This window comes from Panthera leo, chromosome B3 (assembly GCF_018350215.1).
Source record: "Panthera leo isolate Ple1 chromosome B3, P.leo_Ple1_pat1.1, whole genome shotgun sequence".
In the NCBI taxonomy this organism is placed as follows: Eukaryota; Metazoa; Chordata; class Mammalia; order Carnivora; family Felidae; genus Panthera; species Panthera leo.
The window spans coordinates 29,615,179-29,642,126 of NC_056684.1; the positions used below are offsets into that span (position 1 = coordinate 29,615,179).

Here is a 26,948-nt window from a genome sequence, read left to right on the forward strand (position 1 = left end):
TTGGCAATCAGACCTCATATTTCCACAGTGCTATACTAAATGAGGCACCCTTGGGTCAGAGATCAGGTGTCACTCCATTTTGGATCATCAGCACCTAGCTCAGAGCCTAGAATACGGCAGGTGCTCAATAACTGCTTGCCGAAAAAATTCTACCTGAACAGCTTCATCACGTGCTTGTTTTTCTTCCTGTCTTCGCTGACGTTCTTCCTGTAATTCATTAAGCCTCTGCTCGTATTCCTTCAATTTTGATAAGACATCATGGCGCTTATTCTGGGCTTCAAGGGTATTTATGAAGGCAATTTCGTTTACCTTCAATAAAAGCAAAGAAAAGGAGTTTCAAATCAAGTTAATTCTAAGACACACCACAAAAATAAGAAACCCCACAGCAGTCATTATATAAAAATATAAACCACTAATAAGGAAGAAAACAAAAATTAAATATGGGTCTTTTCCTTTAATATTTACCTCAAAATGGATAATAATCCAGTGTATATAACAAATCCATTGGCCTTAGTAAGGAGTAATTTAGAATAAAGATCTGCCAATGAAATAGCTTTAGGTCAAGAAACGAATTAAGATTCTTACAAAAACATCTTGTGAAGTTCTACTTATTTCATTATGATTGCAATTATATAAATTACATTAAGACTTAAGTAGGTATGTACATGTTTTTCTAGTGAGTTTGAGAAAACAAAACTTAAAGTGAGCATCACATCATTTTCCTTCAACATATACCAAATGCGTGACAATTAGGAACAAGGTAGTGGAAAATACACTACACCTCGACTTCACATATATTGATACTTACCAGCCAAGTTTTGCTAGAAAGTGAAGTTTTATGAGTAAAGTTTAGCTAAAGATAAAGCAGGGAAATGTCAGTTGGGATCAAATTTCTCATTCTTGAAAGCCAGAGGGAAGGCATGCTGCAGTGAAAATGATGGACTAAAACAGGGAAGTAAACACCGGGACTGACTCTGACAGAAGAACAGACTCCAGGAATCCATGCTGAATGGAATAAAACCTATCACTAGATAAGTTATACATCTCAGACAAGAATTTGAATACAGTTCTAACCAAGGTTTCCCACTTATCTTGCCACGTGGCCACTTTTTTAAGTAGGATAATAACATAACCATCCCTCAAACTGTACTAAAAGTATAAGACAAACAGCAGTACTGAAGGAAAATGAATCATACTGTATCAGGGCTCACACATTAAACATAATCAAGATGAAAGAAAAAGAAATGGGACTTAATGTTCTAGACAAAAATAAGTAAAATAAAATTAAAAAAGTGAGCAAAAGTTAAATGATTTCAATCTGTGATGTTGGTCAAAGGGTACAAAGTCTCAATGATGGAAGATGAATAAGTTTTAGAGATGTGCAGCATGATCATGACACTTAACAATACTGTATTCTTGAAATGTGCTAAGAAGAGAGATCTTAAATCTTTTCAGCACATATGCAAACAAACAAATGATAACTAAGGAGAGGTGATAGATATGTTAATTAGCTGGGTTGTGATCATTCCACAATGTGTATGTATATTAAAACATCGAGTTGTAAACCTTAATATATATAATTTTGATGTGTCAATGATATTTCAATAAAGCTATAAATAAATAATAGATAAGAAGTGAACTAGAAACTAAAAAAACCCAATCTGAAAGAAAACAAAACCCACGAAACACCAGAAAATACCCTAGGCAAACTTTGTAATATAGAAGTTAACAAAAACCTGAATTTAAAGGTAGAAAAAAATGACAAAACAACATAACAATAAAAGATTAGAAAGCTAAGGAAACAAACTGAGGACAAAAATAACACCATCATAGAATTAACTGAATTAGAACAAGCATGGAACAAATAAAGATGGCAAAAAAATAAATCGCTAAGAGGCAAGTCTTTTGATAAGTTAATGCAGAATTTAAAAATGAAAATTTATGTATCAGTAACAAGCTTTTAATATAAAGAACAAATGAAGATGGCCTAATATAAGCATGAATAACATCTATAATTAAAAAAGACAAAAGAAAATGTTGCAGCATATAATACAAAAAATTTTCCATGAAAAAAAAAGCAAATTGAGAACTTAAAGAAGCCATGTTGTCATGAAAAAATTTTCAGAAAATAAGTACCAAGAATATCCATATTAAATCACAAAACACTAAGGAAAAAGAATAACTCTTCTAAGCTTCTAAGCAGTAAATGCAAATCACCTGTAAGAAGAGGGGAAAAAAAATCAGTTGAGCCTCAGGCTTCTCCCCAGAAGTAGTTAATGCTAAAAGAAAATAAAGCCTACAAAATTTTGAAGGAAAACCATTTTGAACTATGTATCTGATCTCTAGCCAAAATGTATTCAGATAGAAATGCCACACAGCCCAGGGCAACTGGGTGGTTCAGTCAGTTAAAAGTCCGGCTCCATTTTGGCTCAGGTCATGATATCATGGTTCCTGAGATCGAGCCCCGTGTTGGGTTCTGTGCTAACAGCAGGAAGCTTGCTTGGAATTCTCTCTCCCTCTCCCTCTCTGCCCCTCCCCCACTTACACATGTGTGCCCTCTCTCAAAAATATATAAACTTTAAAATTATTAAATTTTGTTAACGTTTATTTATTTTTGAGAGAGAGGGAGAGGGAGAGAGAGAGAGAGAGAGAGAGAGAGCAAGCAGGGGTGGGCAGAGAGGGGGAGATAGAATCTGAAAGACTCCAGGCTAGGAGCTGGAGCCCAACACAGGGCTCGAACCCACAAACCATGAGATCATGACCTGGGCCGAAGTCAGACACCCAACCAACTGAGCCACCCAGGCGCCCCAAGACTAGCTTATCTTTTAAAACAACAACAGTAACAACAGTGAATCAAACTATATGATCAAAACTTTTCCACGTCTAAATGAATGGGAAACTAGGGATATCATTATCTGAAATATGTATTTCAGGAAGTAGATGGTTTGGAAGATAGAGATGGTGAGCTGATGAGTTCCACTGAAAGCCATCACCAAGCCATAGATAAATGAATCCAAAGATCAACTGTGCCCCTACAAAACAAGTCGAAGAAAGACTGAAGTCATGCCATGCATCTTTTCTGATCAAACTCTATGAAATTAGAACTCAACCACAAGAAAAAAATCTAGAAAAAACACAAATACTACAGAAGTTAAATAACATACTACAAAACAATGAATGGGTCAACCAAGAAATCAAAGAGGAAATCAAAAAACCTGGAGATAAATGAAAACAGGACAGTCCAAAATCTTGGGATATAGAAAGAGCTATTTTAGGAGGGAAGTTTAAAGAAATACAGGCCTATCTCAATAAGTAAGAAAAACCTCAAATAACCTAACCTTCTGCCTAAAGGAGCTATAAAAAGAACAACAAACAAAATTCAAAGCCAGTAGAAGGAATGAAATAATAAAGATTGCAGCAGAAATAAATTCAATAAAAACCAAAAAAAAAAAAAAAAATCAGAACAAAACAAAACACAGAACAGAGTAACGAAACCAGGAGCTCATTGTTTGAAAACATTATCAAAATTGGTAAACCTTTAGCCAGACTCATCAGAAAAAAGAAAAAAAAAAAAAGGACCACACTGGACAATCTCGAAGAAATGGATAAATTCCCAGAAACCTATAACCTGCCAAAACTCAATCAGGAAGTAATAGAAAATTTGAACTAACAGATTACAGGCAAGGATAAAAACCTGATTTAAGTAAGGATTAAAACCTGTACTTCTCAAACTATTCTAAAAAAACAGAAAAGTTAAAAAAGCTTCCAAATTCATTCCATGAGGCCAGAATTACCCTGTTACCAAAACCAATACCAGACAATACAAAAAAAGAGAACAGGGGAGTATCTCTGATGAACACACATGCAAAAATCTTCAACAAAATATTAGTGAATCCAACAATACATTAAAAATAACATTCACCACGATCAAGTGGGATTTATTCCTGGGATGGAAGAATGGTTCAATATTCACAAATCAGGGGCACCTGGGTGGCTTAGTTAGTTAAGCAACCGACTTTAGCCCAGGTCATGATCTTGAGGTCCATAGGTTCGAGCCCCACGTCAGGCTCTGTGCTGACAGCTCACAGTATGGAGCCTGCTCAGGATTCTCTGCCTGCCTCTCTCTCTGCCCCTCCTCCTGCTCACACTCTGTCTCTCAAAAATAAATAATAAACATTAAAAATGGCTCAATATTCACAAATCAATTAACGTGATACATCACATCAACAAAAGAAAGAATAAAAACCGTATGATCATTTCAAAAGATGAAGAAAAAGCATTTGATAAAGTACAATATCCACTTGTAATAAAAACTCTCAACACAGTAGTTTTACAGGGAATATACCTCAACATAATAAAGGCCATCTATGAAAAACCTACAGCTAACATCATACTCAATGGTGAAAAGCTAAGGTCAGGAACAAGACGGGATGTCTACTCTCACCACTTTTATTCAACATAGACCTGGAAGTCTTAGCCACAGGAATCAGGCAACAAAAAGAAATAAAAGGCATCCAAATTGGTAAGGAAAAATTGTAACATTCACTACTTGTAGATAACATGATACTACATATAGAAAACCCTAAAGACTCCACAAAAAGAACTACTAGAACTGATAAATGAATTCAGTAAGGTCACAGGATACAAAATCAATACATAGAAATCCATTGAATTTCTATACACGAAGAATTTCTATGACGTAGCAGAAAAATAAATTAAGAAAATAATCTCATTTATAAGTGTACCACAAATAATAAAATACCTGGTAATAAACTTAGCCAAAAAGGTGAAAGACCTTCTGAAAACTATAAAATACTGATAAATTGAAGATGACACAAATGGAAAGATAGTCCATGCTCGTGGATTGGGAGAAGAAATATTGTTCAAATGCCCTTATTACCCAAAGCAATCTACAGATTTTATGCAATCACTATCAAACTACCAACAGCATTTTTAATAGAACTAGAACAAATAACCCTAAAATGTGTATATAACCACATCAGGTCTCAGATAAACAAAGCAATCTTGAAAAAAAAGAATGAAACTGGAGATACCACAATCCCAGATTTCTAGGTATAATATAAAGCTATAGAAATCAAAACACTATGGTACAAATACACACACACACACAAAAACCACACAGATCAGTAGAACAGAAGAGAGAGCCCAGAAATAAACCCATGATTATACAATGGAACCAAGAATATACATTGGAAAAAAAGAGTCTCTTCAACAAATGGTGCTGGAAACTGGACAGCTACATGCTAGCAAATGAAACTGGACCACTTTCTTATAAACTCAAGATTAAAGACCTAAATGTAAGACCTGAAACCATAAAAATTCTAGAGGAGAGTATAAGGAATAACTTCTCTGATATCAGTTGTGGTAACATTTTTCTAAATATACCTCCCAAGGGAAGGGAAATAAAAACAAAAATAAACTATTGGAACTATATCAAATTTAAAAGCTTCTCAAAGAAATCTATACATTTAATCCAAACCCTATCAAAATACCACCAGCATTTTTCACAGAGCTTGAACAAACAATCTTAAAATTTGCATGGAACCACAAACACCCCAAATACCCAAAGCAATCTTGAAAAAGAAATGCAAAGCTGGAAGCATCACAATTTTGGATTTCAAGTTATATTACAAAGCTAAAGTGATGAAGACAGTATGGTACTGGCACAAAAATAGACACATAGATCAATAGAACAGAATAGAAAACCCAGAAATGAACTCACTATATGAGTAATTAATCTTCAATAAAGCAGGAAAGAAAATCCAATGGAAAAAAGACAGTCTCTTCAACAAATAGTACTGGGAAAACTGGACAGCAACATGCAAAAGAATGAAACTGGACCACCTCCTTACACCATACACAAACATAAATTCAAAATGGATGAAAAACCTGAATGTGAGAGCTGAAAAACCATAAAAATCTTAGTGGAGAACACAGGCAATAACCTCTCTGACATCAGCCACAGCAACGTCCTACTAGATACATTTCCCGAGGCAAGGAAAACAAAAGCAAAAATAAACTCTGGGATCTCATCAAAATAAAAAGCTTCTGTACAGTGAAGAAAACAATCAATAAAGCTAAAACACAACCTAAGGAATGGGAGAAGATATTTGGAAATGACATCTCTGATAAAGGGTTACTATCCAAAACATATTAAAAACTTATAAAATTCAACATCCAAAAAATGAATACCTCAATTAAAAAGTGGGCAGAGGACATGAATAGGCATTTTTTCCAAAGAAGACATCCAGATGGCCAACATACACATGAATAGATGCTCAACATCACTGATCACCAGGGAAATACAAATCAAAACTACAATGAGAAGCACCTCACACCTGTCAGAATGGCTAACATCAACAACACAAGAAATAATAGATATTCACAAGATTGTGGAGAAAGCAGAACCCTCTTGCACTGTTGGTGGGAATATAAACTGGTGCAGCCACTTTGGAAGACAGTATGGAGATTCCTCAAAAAGTTAAAAATAGAACTACCCTACAACCCAGCAATTATGCTACTAGGTATTTACCCAAAGAATACAAAAATACTAATTCAAAGGGATATGTGCATCACAATGCTTATAGCAGCATTATGTACAATAGCCAAATACAGTAACAGCCCAGTGTCCACAGACTGATGAATGGATAATGAAGATGTGATGTATATAGGGAAAATGGAATATTACTCAACCATAAAGAAGAATAAAATCTTGTCATCTGCAATGACATGGATGGAACTAGAGAGTATTATGTTAGGTGAAAATAAGTCAGAGAAAGACAAATACCAAATTACTTCACTCATATGTGGAATTTAAAAAACAAAACAAATGAGAAAAGGAAAAAAAAACAGATAAAGTGAGAGAGACAAAGAAACAGATTCTAAATTATAGAGAACAGTTACTAGAGGGTACGATGGGTAGAGGGATGGGTGAAACAGGTGATGGGGAATAAGGAGTGCACTGGTTGTGATGAGCACCAGGTATTGTATGCAAGTGTTGAATCACTATATTGTACACCTGAAACTAATATTACACAGTATGTTAATTGGAATTTAAATAAAAACTTAAATAAGAAAAACCAAAAGCTTCTGCAAACAACAAAACTAAAAGACAACCTACTGAATGGTAGAAGATATTTGCAAATGACATATCCAACAAAGGGTTAATATCCAATATACACAGGAATTCATACAACATCCCCCAAAACAAATAATCTAATTAAAAACTGGGCAGAAGACATGAACAGACATTCCTCCAAAGAAGACATACAACATGGCCAACAGACATATGAAAAGTTGTTCAACAGCACTAATATTCAGGGATACACAAATGAAAACCACAATGAGATATCACCTCACACCTGTCACAAAGGTTAAAATCAAAAACACAAGAAGCAACAAGTGTTGGAGAGGATGTGGAGAAAAAGGAACCCCTCCATTCACTGTTCGTGGGAGTGTAAACTGGTATAGCCACTGTGGAAAACAGCACGGAGGTTCCTCAAAAAATTAAAAATTACCATATGATCCAGTAATCCTAGTACTGGGCATTTACCCAAAGAATCTGAAAACACTGATTCAAAAAGATATATGTACTCTTATGTTCATTGCAGCATTTTTTACAGTATCTAAATTATGGAAGCAACCCAAGTGTCCACTGATAGATGAATAGGTAAAGGATATGTAGTATTTATACACAATGGAATATTACTCAGCCATAAAAAGGACTGAAACCTTGCCATTTGCAACAGCATGGATGGATCCAGAGTGTATTATGCTAAGTGAAAGTAGTCAGAAAAAGATAAATACTATATGATTTCACTTATATGTGGAATTTAAGAAACAAAGCAAACGAAAAAAAGAGAGAAACAAAAAACAGACACTTAGAGAACAATCAGGTGGCTACCAGAGGGCAGCTAGGTAGGGGAATAGGTAAAACATGTGAAGAGGATTAAAAGTACGCTTATCATGATGAGCAGTGAGTAATGTATAGAATTGTTAAACCACTATATTGTACACCTGAAATTATTGTACACCTGTATGTTATTTAAATGGGAATTAAAATTCAAAAGAAATATTCCCAAACATCAAAAGAAACAAAAAGTAAAGATTAGGGGATGGGGCTAAAGATGCAAATCTAGGAGTCACTAGAGAGATGATAGTTGAAGCAAGATAATGATTGTCATACTCAAGGAAAAGAACAAGTGAAATGGGCTGAAGTCAGTAAAACTTAGGCATCAAATGAAAAAGGAAAAAGACAGTAAAGGATTAGTTAGAAAACATAAAGAAAATCAAGGCAGTGCAGAATATTCTAGAAAATGGTATTTCACAGGATTCATAATGGAAAGATTCAGAAAAGTCTTTTAAACTTAGTGACAACATTCTATACTATAGTGATACTATTCTATGTATGTATTCTATGTATAGCATAGAGGGAAAATGGTATTATAAAAAATTCAAGAAGATATGGGTGATGAGGTGGTGAAAATCAGCTCAGCCTACTCTTTCCAAGGAATCTGCAGATTCACAAAAGGCCAGAATAGATAATCTGCAGAACTGGAGTATACAAGTAGGTAGTCTAGAGGAAAAAAGCAAAGGAGCAGGCACAAGAAGTAATGAAGCAAATTCAAAGAGCAGGCAAGAGGACACAGCACATGGAAGAGGGCTACTGCCAGAAATCAGGCAAAGGAGATCTATTCCTCATAAAAAAATTAAAGTCTACTGTAATAATGAGTAGATGTTGCAAGTGAAAAAATCGGGTCCTGATTAATGTAGGTTATAGTAATAGTCACTATCAACTAAACAGTGGATGTTTTGTTTTCAACCATGTATATACCCCAAAAATAAGGAATTTGAAATGACTATTAACTTACTTCACAAACTCACAGAAGGTGTATATGAGATAAAAATTATATCTTGATTATATAACAGGACTAAAATGAATATATTTGGTATATGTCTGAAGGAAATTACATTTCCAGTGGACCTTAAGAATATTTTTAAGGCCAGAAAAAGCAACCACCTTAAACAACTAAAAAATTAGGGAAATACATAAAACATATCAAATTCAATTAATGTAATACAGAAAATATCAAGAGAACAAAAACTATATTATTTTGCAATAGATGCAGAAAAGCATTTAACAAAATCCAACATCCCTTTACGATACAAACATGCAACAAAATAGGAATAAAAAGGAACTTCCTCAATCTGATGAAAGGCATCTATGAAAACCCCACACCTAACATCATACTTTATGATAAAAGACTAAATACTTCCTCTAAAGACTGGGAATAAGACAAGGATGTCATGTCCACATTTACCACTTCAACACTGTATTTCAGGTTCTACCTAGAACAAAAAGCAAGAAAAACAAATCAAAGACATTCAGGTTGGAAAAGAAGTAAAAGTGTATCTATTTGCAGATAACATGATCTTGGATACAGAAAATCCTAAAGAATCCACTAAAAAGCTATTAGAACTAAAGAGCCAGTTCAAACAAGGCTGTAAGAAACATGATCAACATATAAAATTCAACTCTATTTCTGTACACTAGCAGTAAACAATCTGAAAATGAAATTAAGAAAACAATTTCATTCTGTTTGATCCCTGAGAAATATTCTATTGTGTGTGTGTGTGTATATATACATACACACACACACACACACACACACACACCACATCTTCCTTATCCATTCATCAGTCAATGGACATTTGGGCTCTTTCCATAATTTGGCTATTGTTGATAGTACTGCTACAAACATTGGTGTGCATGTGCCCCTTCGAATCAGCATTTTGGTATCCTTTGGATAAATACGTAGTAGTGCAATTGCTGGGTCATAGGGTACAATGTGGATGGAACTACAGCGTATTATGGTAAGCAAAATAAGTCAAAGACAAATATTACATGATTTCACTCAGGTGGAATTTAAGAAATACAACAGATGAACACAGGGGGAGAAAGAAAAATAAAATAAAAACAGAGAGGAAGGCAAACCATAAAAGACTTAAATGCAGAGAACAACTGAGGGTTGCTGGAGGGGTGGTGGGGCAGGGATGGGCTAAATGGGTGATGAGCATTAAGGAGGGCACTTGTTGGGAGGAGCACTGGGTGTTACATGTAAGTGATGAATCACTAAATTCTACTCCTGAAACCAATACTACACTACATATTAACTTGGAAATAAACAAACAAACAAATAAATAAATGAGACAAGATTGAAAAAAAGAAAAGAAAACAATTCCAATCTGCAATCATGTCTATAAGAGTACATACTCAGGAATAAATTTAAATGAGTTGAAAGGCTTTTTGCATACTAAAAACTTCAAAGCACTAAAGAGACATGTATCAATGTAACAGGATATTATAACAGTAATCAAGATAAAATGGCATTGGCATAAAAAAAGGCATCGAGACAAATGAAACAAAATAGAAACAAACCCATACAGTATATGGCAAATAGCTTTCAACAAGGGTCCTAAGGCAATTCAACGTAAAAAGGACAATCTTTTCAACTGGTACTTGAATATTAGATATCCCTATGAAAATATGAACCTCAACCCTATCTCGCACCAGATACAAAATTTAATTCAAAAGAGGACACAGATGTCATTGTAAAATTTAAAACTCCTACAAAAAAAAATTAAGAGAAAAATCTTAGTGACCTTAAATTCAGGTAAAGATTTTTTAAATAGGACACAAAAGACACATGGTACAGAAAAAAAAAGTTAATATATTGGACTTGATCAATTTTTAAAACTTCAAAAGATACTTTCAAGAAAAAGAAAAGGCAATCTAAGGTCTGCGAGGAAGTATCTGCAAAACATAGATCTTAGTATCTAAAATACATAAAGTCCTCTAAGAAATCTTTTCATTTGTGACAATGTGGATAAAACTGGAGGGCAATATGCTAAGTTAAATGAACAAGACAAGGAAAGACAAATGCTGCATGGTATCACTTAAATATGGAATCTAAAAAAAAAGTTGAACTCATAAAAATAGAGAGTAGAAAAGTGGCTGCCAGGGGCTAAGGGTAGAGAAAGAAATAGGGAGAGGTTAGTAAAAAGGTATAAACTTTCAGTTATAAGAAGAATAAGTCCTGAAGATCTAATGCATAACACAGTAACTACAGTTGATAACACTAATTGAAATATGCTAAGAGAATAGAACTTAAATGTTCTCTCTCTCACTCACAGACACGCATAAAAGATAAACATGTGAGGTGATGGATGCATTATTTAACTTGATGAGAGGAATCCTTTCACAATGTATATGGATATCAAATCATCATGTTGTATACTTTATATACCTTACCATTTGTCAATTATACCTCAGTAAAGCTGAAAAAACTCAACAATAAAACAGTCCAACTTTAATAAATGTACAAGATATTTGAACAAACATTTCACCAAACAAGAGCTAAAGATATGAAATAAGCACATAAAAAGATGTTCAAAAATGAAAATTAAAACCAAATGAAATACTGTACACACATAGTAAACTTACATGGCTAAAATTACAGTGTGTAATCGTGTCAAATGTTGGTGAAAATGTGGTTAATTAGAACCCTCATCCACAGCTGGTAAGAATGTCTACTACTACAAAAATCCCCTGCTTTCCAAAAGTTTTCATTACACCACTTCGCTTTTACAAGAGACCTACATTATACTTGTTTTCCCTAACCAAAAGAAAAGAAATCCAAAGAGAATTTCTGCTTAATGAAAAAAGGCAAAAAGCAAAAACTATATTCAGTGTTTTACAGGGAGCCATTACAGAGCTAGCACACCCCAAAGAGTGAGAGAGAGTGGACTGCCACACTTATTCTCCAGGAGCTACACTCACCATCTCAGCTTTAGGCCACCATAGTTTTGAACTGTGTGAACATCTGTGCTTTATCTCAATTTATTTTGTGCATCCATTAGCAAGATGTGTTCTAACATATCAGAAAAGACTAAAAGAGGTTATTTTGGGGTCTGGGAATGCTCAAATTTTTTTCCATATAAATTAATGGTAATTGCATCTTTATGGCATTTCAGGTTACAAAAGGTTTCATAGGAACACTCTACTTTCAGATAGTAGGGGAAACTTATATAATAACCATTTTGGAAAACTGTTTCTTCAAAAGTTCAACATGAACCTATCATGATGCTCTGCTAATTCATTCTTAGGTATTCACCCAAGAAAATGAAAGCACACATGTGCACAAAGATTTACACATGATGATTCACAGCACCTAGATCTATAATGGCCAAAAATTAGAAAGTAAGCAAATACCCATCAACAGGTGACTGGATTAACAAATTATGGTATTTCTATACAATGATACACTTCTCAGCAATGAAAAGGAACTGATATACACAACAGTATGGATTACATTCAAAATAACTATGTTGAGTGAAAGATGCCAGAGGAAAAGAATACATACTGTACGATTCCATTCATATAAAATTCTAGAAACTGCTAACATCTATAATGACAAAAAACAGATCAGCAATTGCACAGTAACAGAGTTGGAGGAAGGAATGAATACAAAGAAGAATGAACAAACTTCTGAGGGTGATGGAACTGTTTATTATCTTCACTGTGCTGATGGTTTCAGGAATATATACATGTCAAAACTCATCAAATTGAAGCTTTACATATGTGCTATTTATTGTCTGTCAATTGCACCTCAAAAAAAGCTGTAAAAACATAATATACATCTCACAGGATTACCATAAGTATATGATATTGCACCTAATAAGTTTTAGTGAGCCTGTTATTCTGGCACAGAATAAACACTTCATAAATATTACTTCTCATATTAACAACTGAAAAAAAGTACTTGGGTAACTAATTCAATGTTCAAAGCACCTAAGATATACCTTAGCTTCTTCCTCTTGTGCTTTTTTAACAATTGCTTGTAACTGCACCTCTCGTTTAAATTCAGCATGAAGTAATTTCTCTTCCATCATCCTGCGTCGTTGATCTAATAATTCTTCCTTCCACTTTCGGACATCTTTCTCCTATACAGAGTTATCATATCATTAATTTCAGCATACATAGTAATTTAACAGAAGGGAAAACTGATAAACAGCTTCGGAATGATAAATTCTAGAACCCAGAAAGACCTAAAGGAGCATGACTAATGATTGAGAACACAGACTAGGAAGCCAGACTGCTTGAGTTCATAATATACTTTGGTCACCTGCTAGCTAAAATCAAATGCTGGCTCAACATGAGTGGGAATAGCATTCAACTGAAGTTGAATTTTAGCTACATAATTATGCATTTTAACAACCTCAAAAAGTATAATGCAGAAACAGCACTGGATTAAGAGCTAGACCACAGATCTTTAAAGCCCTTGCTCAGCAAATTATTGGTAATGTGACGCTGGAAACAGCACTTCACCTCTCCTAGATTCAGTTTTCACACCTGTAAAATGGGATTCAGTATGTTTAGTTCTGTGACCCACAAAGAATTCTGGTGATCAGATGAGACCACATATGTAAAACAGTGTTGAAATAACAACCTATTATATAAAAGGAAGGTGGGATTTATCATTAAAATTAATGTAAAAATTAAACCAGGTTGTACCAGTTGTACAACCTCTAACGTCTTGTACAATTTCAAGAATTTATTATTCTGTTTGCAGGAATACTTGGAGATTACATATATATATGTAAGAAATTAAACTATATAATTTTTCCTGCCTGAAAAACACAGTAAGAGGTGAAGTTGTAGTTGTGTTACAGCATTTCTCTAAAGCTGACATTAAATAATACATTAACTCTTATAGAATCCTACAACATGCAGTTTTTCATTTTGATTTATTGATTCTGAATGATCAAAATAATAATAATGACAAATTCTTAAGATTCGGGTAAAGAGGGGCACCCAGGTGGCTCAGTCATTTGAGCATCCAACTCTTGATTTTGCCTCAGGTTATGATCCCAGGGTCGTGGGATCAAGCTCTGTGTCAGGTTCTGTGCTGAGCATGGAGTCTGCTTAAGATTCTCTCTCTCTCTCTCTCTCTCTCTCTCTCTCTGTCTCTCTCAGGGTGCCTGGGTGACTTAGTTGGTTAAGCATCTGACTCTTGATTTCAGCTCAGGTCATGGTCTCACAGTTCATGGGTTCAAGCCCTGCATTGTGCTCTGCGCTGGCAGTGGCAAGCTGCTTGGGATTCTCTGTCTCTCTCTCTCTCTCTCTCTCTCTCTCTCTGACCTTTCCGCACTCATGCTCACTCTAAGTAAATAAACACTAAAAAAATATATATTCTCTCTCTCTTTTCCTCTGCCCTTCTCCCCCACTCACACTCTCTCAAAATAAAATAAAATAAAATAAAATAAAATAAAATAAAATAAAATAAAATAATTAGGTAAAGAGAAAAATCACAGATTTCCTTCTTTTCCCAATCAACTTTTCTACTGTACTAAAGAGAATCTTATACCACACCTCATTTTTTAAAAATATTGGGATTATTTGGTCCAACTATCTCTCCTAAATTTAAATTACACATTATAAGTAACGTAAATAATATATTTTTTTAGCTTTTATTTTTAAATGTTTTTTTTTTTTTTTTTTTTTTGAGAGAGAGAGAGAAAACGAGGGAGGGGCAGAGAGAGAGGGAGACACAGAATCTGAAGCAGGCTCCAGGCTCTGACCTGTCAGCACAGAGCCCAAGGCTGGGGCTAGAACCCACGAACCGTGAGATCATGATCTAAGCCAAAGTCAGATGTTTAATTGACTGAACCACCCAGGCACCCCAAGATTTTATTTTTAAGCAATCTCTACATACAACATTGGGCTTGAACTCAGAACCCCAAGATTAAGAGTCACTCATATGCTCCATCGACTGAGCCAGCCAGGCACCCCAATGCAAATAATATTTTAACCTATGCATATTAGTACTCTTTTCTAGTACTAGAAGGTAACAAAGGAGTTCCCATATACTGTGACAGTCACACATCTTTTGTCATGTTGTTTTAGGTACTTGAAGTACACAGACTCCAAGATGGCTCCCAACCATCCAGCCACCTGGTACTCAGATCCTTGTCTAATTCCCTCCCGCACTGTACCAGGATTGCAACCAACAGAATACAGCAAAAGTGATGGTTTATCACTTCCAGGATTAGGTTATAAGAGGCAAGGGCAGCTTCGAATTTGGCAGCTCATTTGTTCTTTCCTTCTCTCTCTTTGTCTTTGTCCCCTTCTCCTTTCCTCCCTTCCTCCTGGATTACTTTCTGTGGGGAAGCCAGGGGCTATGTCATAAGGACACTTGGGCTATGAAAAGGCCCACATGGCAAACAACTGAAGTCTACAGCCAACTGCTAAAGAGGACCTGAGGCCTGCCTACAACCACATGAGTGAGTCCAGAAGTAGATCCTGTAGCTCCAAATGACAGCATGACTGCAAATTCATGAGAGATTCTGAATAAAAATCACTAGGCAAGCCACTCTTGGTTCTCTTGCCCACATATAATGTGATAAACATCTGTTTTCAGTGGCTAAGTTTTGAGGTCTTTTGTTATATAGCACATTTAACTAATACAATATTTGCCTATATTTGCCACGTTGACATAACAGTAAGAATGACCAGACACTGAGCATCAGCCATCCTAATACTATGCCATTGTTATACACACTTGCCATATTTAATCATCACATCATGTTAATAATTAAAATTTTCATTTTAAAAATAAAGAAGCTGAAGGGTGCCTGGGTAGTTCAGTTGGTTAAGCGTCCGTCTCTTGGTTTTGGCTCAGGTCATGATCTCACAGTTTGTGAGTTCAAGCCCTGCACAGGGCTCTATACTGACAGTGTGGAGCCTACTTGGGATTTCTCTCTCCCTCTCTCTCTGCCCCTCACCAGCTTGTGAGCGCGCTCTCTCTCTCTCTCACTAAAAATAAATAAATAAACATAAAAAATTCTTTTTAATTTGAAAAAGAAAGAAAGAAACTGAAATGTAATATTGTCAAGTAACTTGCCCAGTGCATCATATTTTATTATGTGGTAAAACCAGGATTTGAACCCTGCTTGGCCATCTCCAAATCCCATGTTCTTTCTACTATATCACACTGATCAGAAGTTGCACTGCTCTAAATATTCTAAAAATCTCTTTATAAATTCAATTAGTGCCCCAACTTATTCAAACCTGATCATCTGAAGCTCAAAACTATCCTACCAACTCATCCTACATTGTCCACAAGACTCCCCGAAGAAACGCCCCAATGAAAACAACAAAGGACAAAGTGCAACTTCAATAATCCATGCCAACTCTGCAAACATCAATTTACTAGCTAATTTATAAATGTCAATTTTTTTTTCTTTTTTGCAGGTACCCTTCTGTAAATCAATAGGTAGAAATGCTTTTGTTTCCCAGAAAATTTAATTTTTATAGTTCTGCTAGCTTCTCTTAGACCCAAAAAATAGTCAAGTTAAAAATGAGTCCATCAATTTAAGGCTGTCAAAATTTTCTAAATATTAAAAACTCACCCTTTCTAATAATTTCTGAAGCTTTAATGTTTTCTCTTCACGTAACTTTTCCCTTAGCTGCTGTGCTTTCATTTGTTTTTCTTCATGTTTTTTCTTAGATTCTGCAATTGTTCTATTAACACAAACAAATGGATAGAAGACACAAATGTTTACATGATAAAGCCAAAAATATTTTTAGTCTTCAACATTCTTAAAATAAATACAGGAAGTACACACAACTAATTTTGGCTTAACATTTCAGGAAAACACTGTCACTTTTTAATAGATCTGTAACTATCATGAATAATATGCCTTAAAATGTTGTATAGCAATTTTACTAAAGACTAGTCAGTTTCCCTCTTGTGAAACATTTCAAATTAATTTTCAAAGGCCAGACCTTTTACGAGATGGTGAGGAAAGTTTTTCATGCATGTGAATTCCATGGCCTGGAGGTCTAGCAGGTTCCTCCTCTACAATATCCCCCCAGGATGTATTTTGGCGCCAAGTTTCACGAGCTGCCCAGAAAAAAAGAAAACCACCATTACTGTTTAACCACACAGTTCTATAAAACCAACATTTGAGAACAGGCTTTTAAAAGGCATCAGCATTCCCACTGTAAATTATTTATTTTACACATATAAACTCCACGTAATAAGATAATCTATTTTAAACCCTTTTAGCTGCACACAGACAATGCACACAGGCATACACACACAATACCTTCATAATCTGCAAGGACATCATTCCAATCCATAGACATACCACAGAAAGATACACTCCCACTGCCCATGCTGGCCTAAAATGTAATAAGGAAGAGTGAAAAACAAATATTTGAACACAATTATCACCTTAAAAATGAACTGTAGATGTAATTTTCTTACCTGTTAGTAAGAATTTAACAAACAGTTCAAAACCAGAAAAAAGCTATATACCTCTTGTAGTTACAATAATCACCAAGTTAAAATACTATACAGTCTATATATTTTAAGAGGAAGACAAACCTACTTGTTATTAACAGCAGAGACAAATCAAGTAAATTTAAAAGAAACATATTGGCCTGATACTATATAACTCTGCCGTACTCATAGTATACCTCAGAAGAGCTCAAGATTATTCACTGGGCATTAAAAATTAATAGAAAAATATTTAAAACATTTACAGTTACTTTCATTCTGAAGAAATCCCTCTTATCAACATACATATCCTGAATGCTTAGTGATAGCAACGTATGTATCATTTGCTTTTTATTAGTGGAACAGAAAAAAAGTAAATACCTTAGATTCTATTTCAGCCTCTGCAATTAAAATGTGAGTAATGCTGAGTTCTTACTTTTTCCAAGATTCAATTTCTTGATTTGTAAAATGAAAATAACAACTTCCAACTTGTCAGTTGCATTATATACAAAAATACTCTGTGGGGCGCCTGGATGGCTCAGTCAGTTAACTGTCCGACTTTGGCTCAGGTCATGATCTCACGGTTTATGGGTTCAAGCCCCACATCAGGCTCTGTGCTGACAGCTCAGAGCCTGGAGCCTGCTTCGGATTCTGTGTCTCCCACTCTCTCTGCTCTTCCACTGCTCATGCTCTGTCTCTCTCTCTCTCTCTCTCAAAAATAAACATTAGAAAAATTTTAAAAAATACTCTGTAATGGTTAAAGTGCTAAAAAATGATTTCCTATTGTTTTTGTATGAACTCTAAGTCCTTCTGGCCCTAAGAATTTTATTTCTAAATGTAATTTTTGAACAATTATGCAAAAAATTCTGAAAGCTCTCAGAAAGAACCCAAAATGGCAGTGAAGTAGGAAGACCCTAGGCTCATCTTGTCCCAGGAACACAACTAGGTAACTATCAAATCATCCTAAATACCCCTGAAATCACCCTGAAGACAGGACATACTCCACAAGTAAAGAGAGAAGAGGCCATACCAAAGAAAGTAGGAAGTGCAGACATGGGTTAGGGGAGAAACAGATCATGGGTGCTGCAGAGAGGAAGGAGCTGTGGTCGCGAGGAAGGGCGAGAGAAAAAGACAAGCCCAGGAACACACAAGGAGAACGTTTCCCCAAAGCCACTAGCTTGGAAGCCACTAGCTTGGAAACAGAGAGGGACTGAATTTTCTGAGCTCTTGAAACCAGTAGGGTTTAAACGTTAGAGTTTTAAAGGTCAGCAGGCTTAGCTGGGATAGAGCCCGGAGGGCACAACCCCGCTCCTGGAGAGGAGGCAAGCAAACAACCCCAGGGACAGTCAGTGTGGAAACAGTGATCTGAAGAACAGCTGGGGCACACAGTGGTGAGATTATTCCCTATTCTAGGAGTGTTTCCCAGAGAGGCAACATTCATGGAGACTGCTGTCCAGGAACAAAGGAGCTGGCTGAAACCATTTCCCTCCAACACCCCTCAGCATGAACACAAGGCCATCTGAGGGAAGCAGCTCAGCGCCAACACTGGCTGCCTAACTTGCTTCCACCAAGTCCCACACATCTGTGCTCTAGCAGGACTGCCCTTCTCAGTCAAGCTTGCCTCAGCCCTAGTGTGGTGAGTCCCTCTCCCAGAAAAACAGCACAAACCCCTGCCCACACCACATCTCCTGACCAGAGAGTTCTACAAGACCTTGGTTCTGGTGGAGTTGGTGTCAGGTCTTAATGCACAAACACACCAGAGCACATCTAGTTAAAACTTACCACATTCAGGCCAGGGACCAAACACTGCCCTCAGCAGGCAAGGAGAGGCTCTACAGACAACTGGCCTAAAGGACAGAGCAGCCAAAACACAACAGTAAAGCATGTATAGCACACACCAGAGCCAATCCCTGAAGCGCCAGGCCCTGGGCAGTACATAAGGCCATTACTTTCAGGAGAAGGAGACATAACTGGCTTTTCTAACACAGAGAAGAAGGCAGATACCAGATAAAATGCCAAGACAGAGGAATTTATCCCAAATGAAAACAAGATAAGGCAAAACAGATATAAGTAACATGCCTGATGGAGAATTTAAAGCAATAATCATAAAGATACTCACTGGGCTTGAGAAAAGAATAGAAGACATCAGTGAGATGTCTCCTTACAACAGAGATAAAAGAGTTTAAAAAAAAAAATCAACCAGAGATGAATGAAATAAATGAGATTGGAAACAGGCTTGATGCATTGAACAGCAGACTGGAAGAAGCAGAGGAATGAACTAGTGACCTAAAAGATAAAATAATCAACAATAATGAAGCTGAACAAAAGAAAGAATAATTATGCAGCACAAGAATAGACTTAGGGAACTCAGTGACCCCATCAAATATAAAGACATTCATATCAGAGGAGTCCCAGAAAGCAGAAAATGTTATTTCAAGAAATAACAGCAGAAAATTTCCGTAATCTGGGAAAGGAAACAGACATCAAGATCCAGGAGCACAGGGAACTCTGATCAAAATCATCAAAAGCGGGCCAACACCAAGACATATTGTAATCAAATTTTAAAATACAGTGAAAGAAAAAATCCTAAAAGCAGCAAGACAAAAGAAGTCCTTAATTTACAAAAGACCACCCATCAGGTTAGCAATAGATCTCTCCACAGAAACCTGGCAAGCCAGAAGTAAGTGGCATGCTCCATTCAATGTGCTAAATGGAAAAAGTCTGCAGCCAAGAATACTCTATCCTGCAAGGCTATCATTCAGAATAAAAGGGGAGATACACAGCTTCCCAAACAAAAATTAAAGGAGTTCATGACCACTAAACCTGCAATAAATATTAAAGGGGACTATTAAATAAATATTATTTATTTATTAAATATATTAAATATTAAATTAAATATATTAAATATTATATTATTATATTAAATATATATTATTTATTTATATATTAAATAAATATTATTTCCCCGCAATAAATATTAAAGGGGACTCTTTGAGTACAAAGACCAAAAGTGACAAAGGCAAGAAAGGATCAGAGGAAATCTCCATTAAAAACAACAAAACAAGTAATAAAATGGCAATAAATACATATCTATCAATAATTACTTTGAATGTAAATGGACCAAATGCTCCAATCAAAAGACATAGGGTGTCAGAAGGGATTAAAAAAATAAGACCCCTCTATATGCTGCCTACAAGAGACTCATTTTAGACCTAAAGACACCTGAAGATTGAAAGTGAGGGAGTGGAGAAACATTTATCACTCAAATGGATGTCAAAATACAGTCCAAGTAGCAATACTTATATGGGACAAACTAGACTTTTTTTTCTTGTATTGTCTTTATCCTGCTTTGGTATCAGAACAGTACTGGCCTCGTGGAATGATTTTGAATATGTTTCCTCTCTTCCATTATTTATGAGATTTGGTAAATATTGTCATTTTTTTTTTTTAATGTTTGATAGAATTCCACCAATGAAACCATGTGGTCTTAGACTTTTCTGTGCTCAGAGTTTTGATTCCCAATTCAACTTTCATTTTTGTTATTGGTCTAAGAAGATTTCCTACTTCTTGGATTCAAGATTCATGACTCAATCTTGGTAACTTGTACGTTTTTAGGAATTTTGTTTGTTTGGTTTTCTTCTAGTTATTTGATTTATTAATATATAATCATAGTAATCTGTTATCATCTGTTGTATTGTTTTCTCTTCTATTTTTCATTTTGGCTTATGTGTCTTCTCTCCTTTTTCTTAGTTAATGTAAAGTATTGCCAATTTTATTTCCTTTTTTTTTTTTTTTTGGAAAAACCAGTCATGACTTTCAATGTTATATTATTGTTTACTCTGGTCTCTACTTCTGATTTTTCTTTGTTATTTCCTTCCTCTACTAAATTTCACCTAAGTCTCCTCTTTTCCTAGTTCCTTGTGATATAATGTTGTTTACTTCAACACTTTTTTTTTTTAACGTTTATTTATTTTTGAGACAGAGAGAGACACAGCATGAACAGGGGAGGGGCAGAGAGAGAGGGAGACACAGAATCGGAAGCAGGCTCCAGGCTCTGAGCCATCAGCCCAGAGCCCGACGCGGGGCTCGAACTCGCAGACCGTGAGATCGTGACCTGAGCTGAAGTCGGATGCTTAACCGACTGAGCCACCCAGGTGCCCCAACACTTTTTCTTAATACAAGCATTTATAGCATCTAGCATCTAACATTTGCTTTTTGCTGCATCCCATAGGTTACAGAATATTGTGTTTTGTTTTTCTTTTGTTTTAAATTTTTTTTAATTAGTTTTCTTTATTCTTGAGAGGCAGAGAGAGAACGTGTGTGGGGGAGGGGCAGAAAGAGAGGGAGACACAGAATCCGAAGCAGGCTCCAGGCTCTGAGCTGTCAGCACAGAGCCTGATGTGGGGCCCGAACTCACGAACCATGAGATCATGACCTGACCCAATGTCGGATACTCAACCAACTGAGCCACCCAAGCGCCCGTTTTAAGACATATCTTAATTTGCCATTGGATTTCTTATTTGGCCCATTGCTTGTGCAGTGGTGTGTTAATATTTACACATTAAATATTTAATATTTACATTGTAGATTTTCCAGCTTTGTTTTTTTGTTGATCTTTAGTTTTGTACCATTGTAAATGGAAATTATACTTAGTATGATTTCCGTCTTTTTTTTTAATGTTATTTATTTATTTATTTATTTATTTATTTATTTATTTATTTATTTTTGAGAAAGAGGGAGACAGAGTACGAGCAGGAGAGAGGGGCAGAGAGAGAGGGAGACAGAATGCACGAAGCAGGCTCCAGGCTCTGAGCTGTCAGCATACAGCCTGATGCGGGGCTCAAACCCACGAACTAAAAGATCGTGACCTGAACCAAAGTCGGACACTTAACCAACTGAGCCACCAGGCGCCCCGATTTCAGTCTTCTTAAATTTGTAATATTTGTTATGTCTCTGGGATTCTTTTGTGAATACTTAAAAAAAATGTCTGTTCTATTTTTCTTGGATGGAATGTTTTAAATATATCTTTTAGAATCATGTATTCTGAAGTATGCTTCAAATAAAAAATGCTCTTGTTGGGAAAAAAAAAATACCCTTCTTTACCTGAGGGTGCTCGTTTAAAATAAAGCTATCAGAGGGGAGATAGCTGGGGGGAATGAGTGAAACAGGTGATGGGGATTAAGGGTACACTTAGGATGAGCACTGAGTAAAGATGTACAGAATGGGTGATCACTATATTACACCTGAAATTAATACAACACTATATGTTACTATACTGGAATTTAAAAAAAAATAAAAATAAAAAATAAAAATTTTTAATTTAAAAAATAAAACCTCACAGAAAAATCACTGTCGTTGTCAGTTTCAATATTAATATCGTTGTTTTCTTCTGCTTCAATTTCTCTGGTTAACTGCTCCTCTTCAGCAATAGCACTAGCAATAGCTTCTTCATTGGCCTTTTCTAGACGATCTGCTAGCTCTTCTTTTTTAGCAAGAACTTCTGCCATGGACTATAAAGTTAAAAACAAACAAAAGAATCATCAATTAAGTGAAAGTAATCATTTCTTTATGTACTAATGACACACTCAACAGTATACATAAAATAGCATTGATCTAGAATTATAAAATGTGGGGTTCAGTATAAGTTCAACCACTTGCTACTTGTGTGACTGGGAAGCTTCTTAAAACCAAGAGCCTATTTTGTATTCCATAAAATGGTACAGTAATTCATGACTTACCTTCATCATGAGACAGCTGTGTATGAGAAACTGTGAAGTTATACAAATAACAGGTATTATTATTAATGTCAAAGTATGAATTTCATTTGAGTGCCAAAATTCAAAACAGTTGTAGATCAAGTATCTTTAAGACAAAAGAAAAGCACTATAAAAGGAATATAGCCTGCTTGGGATTTTCCCTCTCTCCCTCTCTCTCTGCCCCTCCCCAGCTCACACTCTCTCAAAATAAATAAACTGTAAAAAAAAAAAATTTGAAATTTTAGTAAATTTAAAAACCTAGATCCACTGTAGCTAGGTTTTATATTAGCACATTTTTTACAACAATGGCAAAAGTTGAGCTTAAATAGAAAGGTTCAAACAGTCATTTTCTATTAAATTTTTTTCACGTTTATTTATTTTTGAGAGAGTGAAAGAGTGTGAGCTGCGTAAGTGGCAGAAAGAGGGAGACACAGAATCCAAAGCAGGTTCCAGGCTCTGAGCTGTCAGCCCCCTGACGCGGGGCTCAATCTCACTAGCTGTGAGATCATAACCTAAGCCAAAGTAGGACGCTTAACCAACTGAGCCACCCAGGTGCCCCTTGAACAGTCATTTTCTACCAAAATTTCTGTTGAATAAGATAACGGAAGAATTATTATTATTATTATTATTATTATTTACCTTTAGCTACAGGACTACTGCATTGAGAAGGAAAAGAAAAAGTTCTGTCATCACAGGCAGCAATTCTCTACAACCCCCCACTGAGAACCTACACAATGAGGTACATGTGGAGAACAATCCAAAGATTTAGCTCCACCAAGACAAATCCAAACACAAAAGATTTTTAAAATCTGGTTTAATTCAAATTCCTCTATGGAAACCAATTTGACAATAAATTTCATATATTGAAAAAAAATAAAAATAAAAAAATAAAAATAAAATAAATAAAATAAAATTCCTCTAAGAACTCTAAGAATATACTAATATTCATATCAAAAGCAGAGTATGTAAAGTACGTAAATTTGATCCTTAAAATAACCAAGAGTTTTTAATATTCTACCACAAGCTTATTTATACATGTGATCAAAATAAAATGGATGAAAGAATTTTTAAATAACTATTTAGTGCTTATTTAAGTATGGGATCTTTTTCCTCTTCTGAAATTTGATTCTCACAGAATCAATTAGCAAAATAAATAATATGATGCAAGTAAAAAATATAAATATGACCAATTTCTATCCCATATATTAAACCTAGTACTTACATGACCATAATTATGTTTCACCTTTAAGAACAGTCACACTAAAAGAGCCAACTTAAAATATAATTTTCTCTTTATTCCTTACTTAAATTTTTAAATGTTTTTCTTATTACTATAGAGCCCTTATTTTTCCCTTATACAAACCCCTATCAAGTTTCATCTGTGTCTAATGTTATTATCTCTCTAAGATACATAATTTGATCTAATACCATCTGTCAATAGCATCTTTCAGCATGATAAGGCACTAAGTTTTTAAGGAAAGTACAGTATACGGTGGCCATTTAAAAAATAAAATTTGATGGGGCACCTTGGTGACTCAGTCGGTTAAGCATATGACTGATTTCACCTCAGGTCATGATCTCATGATTTGTGAGATCAAGCCTTGCAACAGTGTGGAGCTTGCTTGGGTCTCGGTCTCTCTCTCTCTCTCTCTCTCTCTCTCTGCCTCTCCCCCACTTGTACACATGCATGCTCTCTCTCTCTCAAAATAAATAAAAATAAAGTAAAATAAGATTTGAATGATTTTTCTCAGTAATTTTTTGTGTGTGCCTATGTCTTCTAAAAGTTACTTTTATACTAGAATAACCCTTTCTGGATTATCCTCAGGTCATATATCTTACTACTAAAGTGAGAAATAGAAAGACACGAGGACAAATAAGTAGTCATCTAAAAGCATAAAACTGTAATTCCAAATCAACACATTTTTAAAGGTTCTGCAATAGGGATGGTAAATAAATTTCATCTTGAAGACCAACTCCAAGCAAATGACAGAGGCTATCTAAAGAACTCTATTAAGAGAATTTTTAAAAGTCCAGTAGGCAACATTTTCCATCCATCAGAGTGCTAGACGTTGCATGGAAGACTTCATTGTTACTGGTTTAGTTTCTTAATGCCAGACTAAAAACCATTTGATCAAATCACAAAATGAATGATTTTAGCAACAGTTATTTAACTTGGCGATCTTATTTTCGTCCTCTACAAAATGAGAAGCATCTCAAAGCTTGCTATAAGAATAAAATATTAAAAAGAAATAACATGTACAAAATACTTTATAAAGTGTAAAGTAACACAATTTATTACTATTAAAGTTTTATGCCTCTTTAATATATTTACTCAGAATTCTGATAAGTTGTTCTTACCAAGTTAGCAGCACTCACATTTGAAATGTCTGAAGGGTCCATTTCACTCTCTATCCCTGCTTTCTCTGCTGAAAATATGTCATTTGCTTGCAAAGGAGGCATATCAGCTTGCTGAATAATTGAAACACATTCTGTATCAATGTGAACAGCAGGTATTTCAGAAGTTCGCAGAGAATGGTCTTGTAAAGTACTACTGCGAGAGCTCTTGACCTCATCCAATGTATTCACTGTGAACTAACAAAACACATTTACAGAGTGAATCAGACAAACTACTCCATTGTAGAAAAAATGATTATAATACACCTATCAACTAAAGCAGTAGCTGACTGGCTGACTGACGACTCACTTGTCTTTTTTCTACGTTTCAAGTGTAAGGAAAAAAAATACCATTAAGCAGAACAAATTTTATTTGCACACCTACTACGTACAGGGCAATACCTGAAATGCTTTATGAAAGCTTAGCTTTATTAAGCTATATTGAAAGTTTGGCTTTATTAAGCTATATTGCAATTACATTTTTATTTTTAGTAGGCTGATTCTTGATGAGTACTTTATATACATCACAAAAGAAATTCTAGTCACAAGTATAATAGTTTGTCTTATATTCAAATAACTAAAGGTATTTATGTGGTTTTGTAAAGATTGTCTGTCTAATATCAAATGAAGGCACTTTTCACCAAAATATATACTTTCAGGGCATTTTACTCATAACAAGACAGTTGCTCCCTTAAGATAACATTAACAAACCTCAAAGTATCTTTCCTGTAAACCCACATGGTACACAATACCAATTCTCAGATCTAAAAGAGAAAATACACCATAAAAAGTATAGTATATCTGAGCAAGCAATTCCTATTTAGATTTCAATATCCTCCCCCATTACCCTTTAGAAATATTTAACACATAACCAACAAAAATAGGAAAATGATCTAAGTCAAATAAAGTACTGTCTTAAACCAAATACCCATTTTTTAAAAACCTCCTAGTTTAGTAAATAGAAACATGTCTTTATTTCCACTTTGTAACAGAGTACAGAAAGAATGGTGCTGTGTTTTCCAATTATACTCAGAGTAATGAGCTACAAGTAGAACTAAAATCTAAAATTGTGAATTTCAAACCCACTCACATCACTATTTAAATAAACATTAGATAAATATTGCAGTGGCCATGAAGCTCCCAATTTGATTAATTATTTATATAAATATGAAACTTGGTCAAGTCTTATAAACTACTTTAAAAATTCTACTATTGGTCAAAACTTAGTGTCCCAAAGCACTGATTTTAGTGTAGGTATTATTTAAATTGTATCTCATTGTTTATATCACTATCAACATTATCTATACATCATTCACCATAGTTTATAATCTTCTTGGCAATATTTATATTGGCATTACTGATGTTTACAATATAGTCAACCCTGTTTATTAAAAAATCAGTATCATTTATACAGTAAAATCAAAGCTAAACTATA

General features: G+C 35.0%; 1 protein-coding gene across 5 annotated transcripts in view; it reads right to left on the reverse strand.

Moving 5' to 3' along the window:
* SCAPER (S-phase cyclin A associated protein in the ER) overlaps positions 1 to 26,948 on the reverse strand; it is a 518,574-nt gene that overhangs the window by 365,038 nt on the left and 126,588 nt on the right. For 4 of the 5 annotated variants that reach the window (XM_042941318.1, XM_042941313.1, XM_042941316.1 and 1 more), the window contains 7 exons: positions 25,478 to 25,711; positions 22,703 to 22,873; positions 17,191 to 17,266; positions 16,868 to 16,985; positions 16,492 to 16,603; positions 12,883 to 13,023; positions 154 to 309 (listed from right to left, as the gene is read on the reverse strand). In XM_042941318.1, coding sequence (XP_042797252.1) covers positions 154 to 309; positions 12,883 to 13,023; positions 16,492 to 16,603; positions 16,868 to 16,985; positions 17,191 to 17,266; positions 22,703 to 22,873; positions 25,478 to 25,711 — 1,008 coding nt within the window. The remainder of the gene's footprint in view (positions 1 to 153; positions 310 to 12,882; positions 13,024 to 16,491; positions 16,604 to 16,867; positions 16,986 to 17,190; positions 17,267 to 22,702; positions 22,874 to 25,477; positions 25,712 to 26,948) is intronic. The other variant, XM_042941317.1, reaches the window with a different exon arrangement.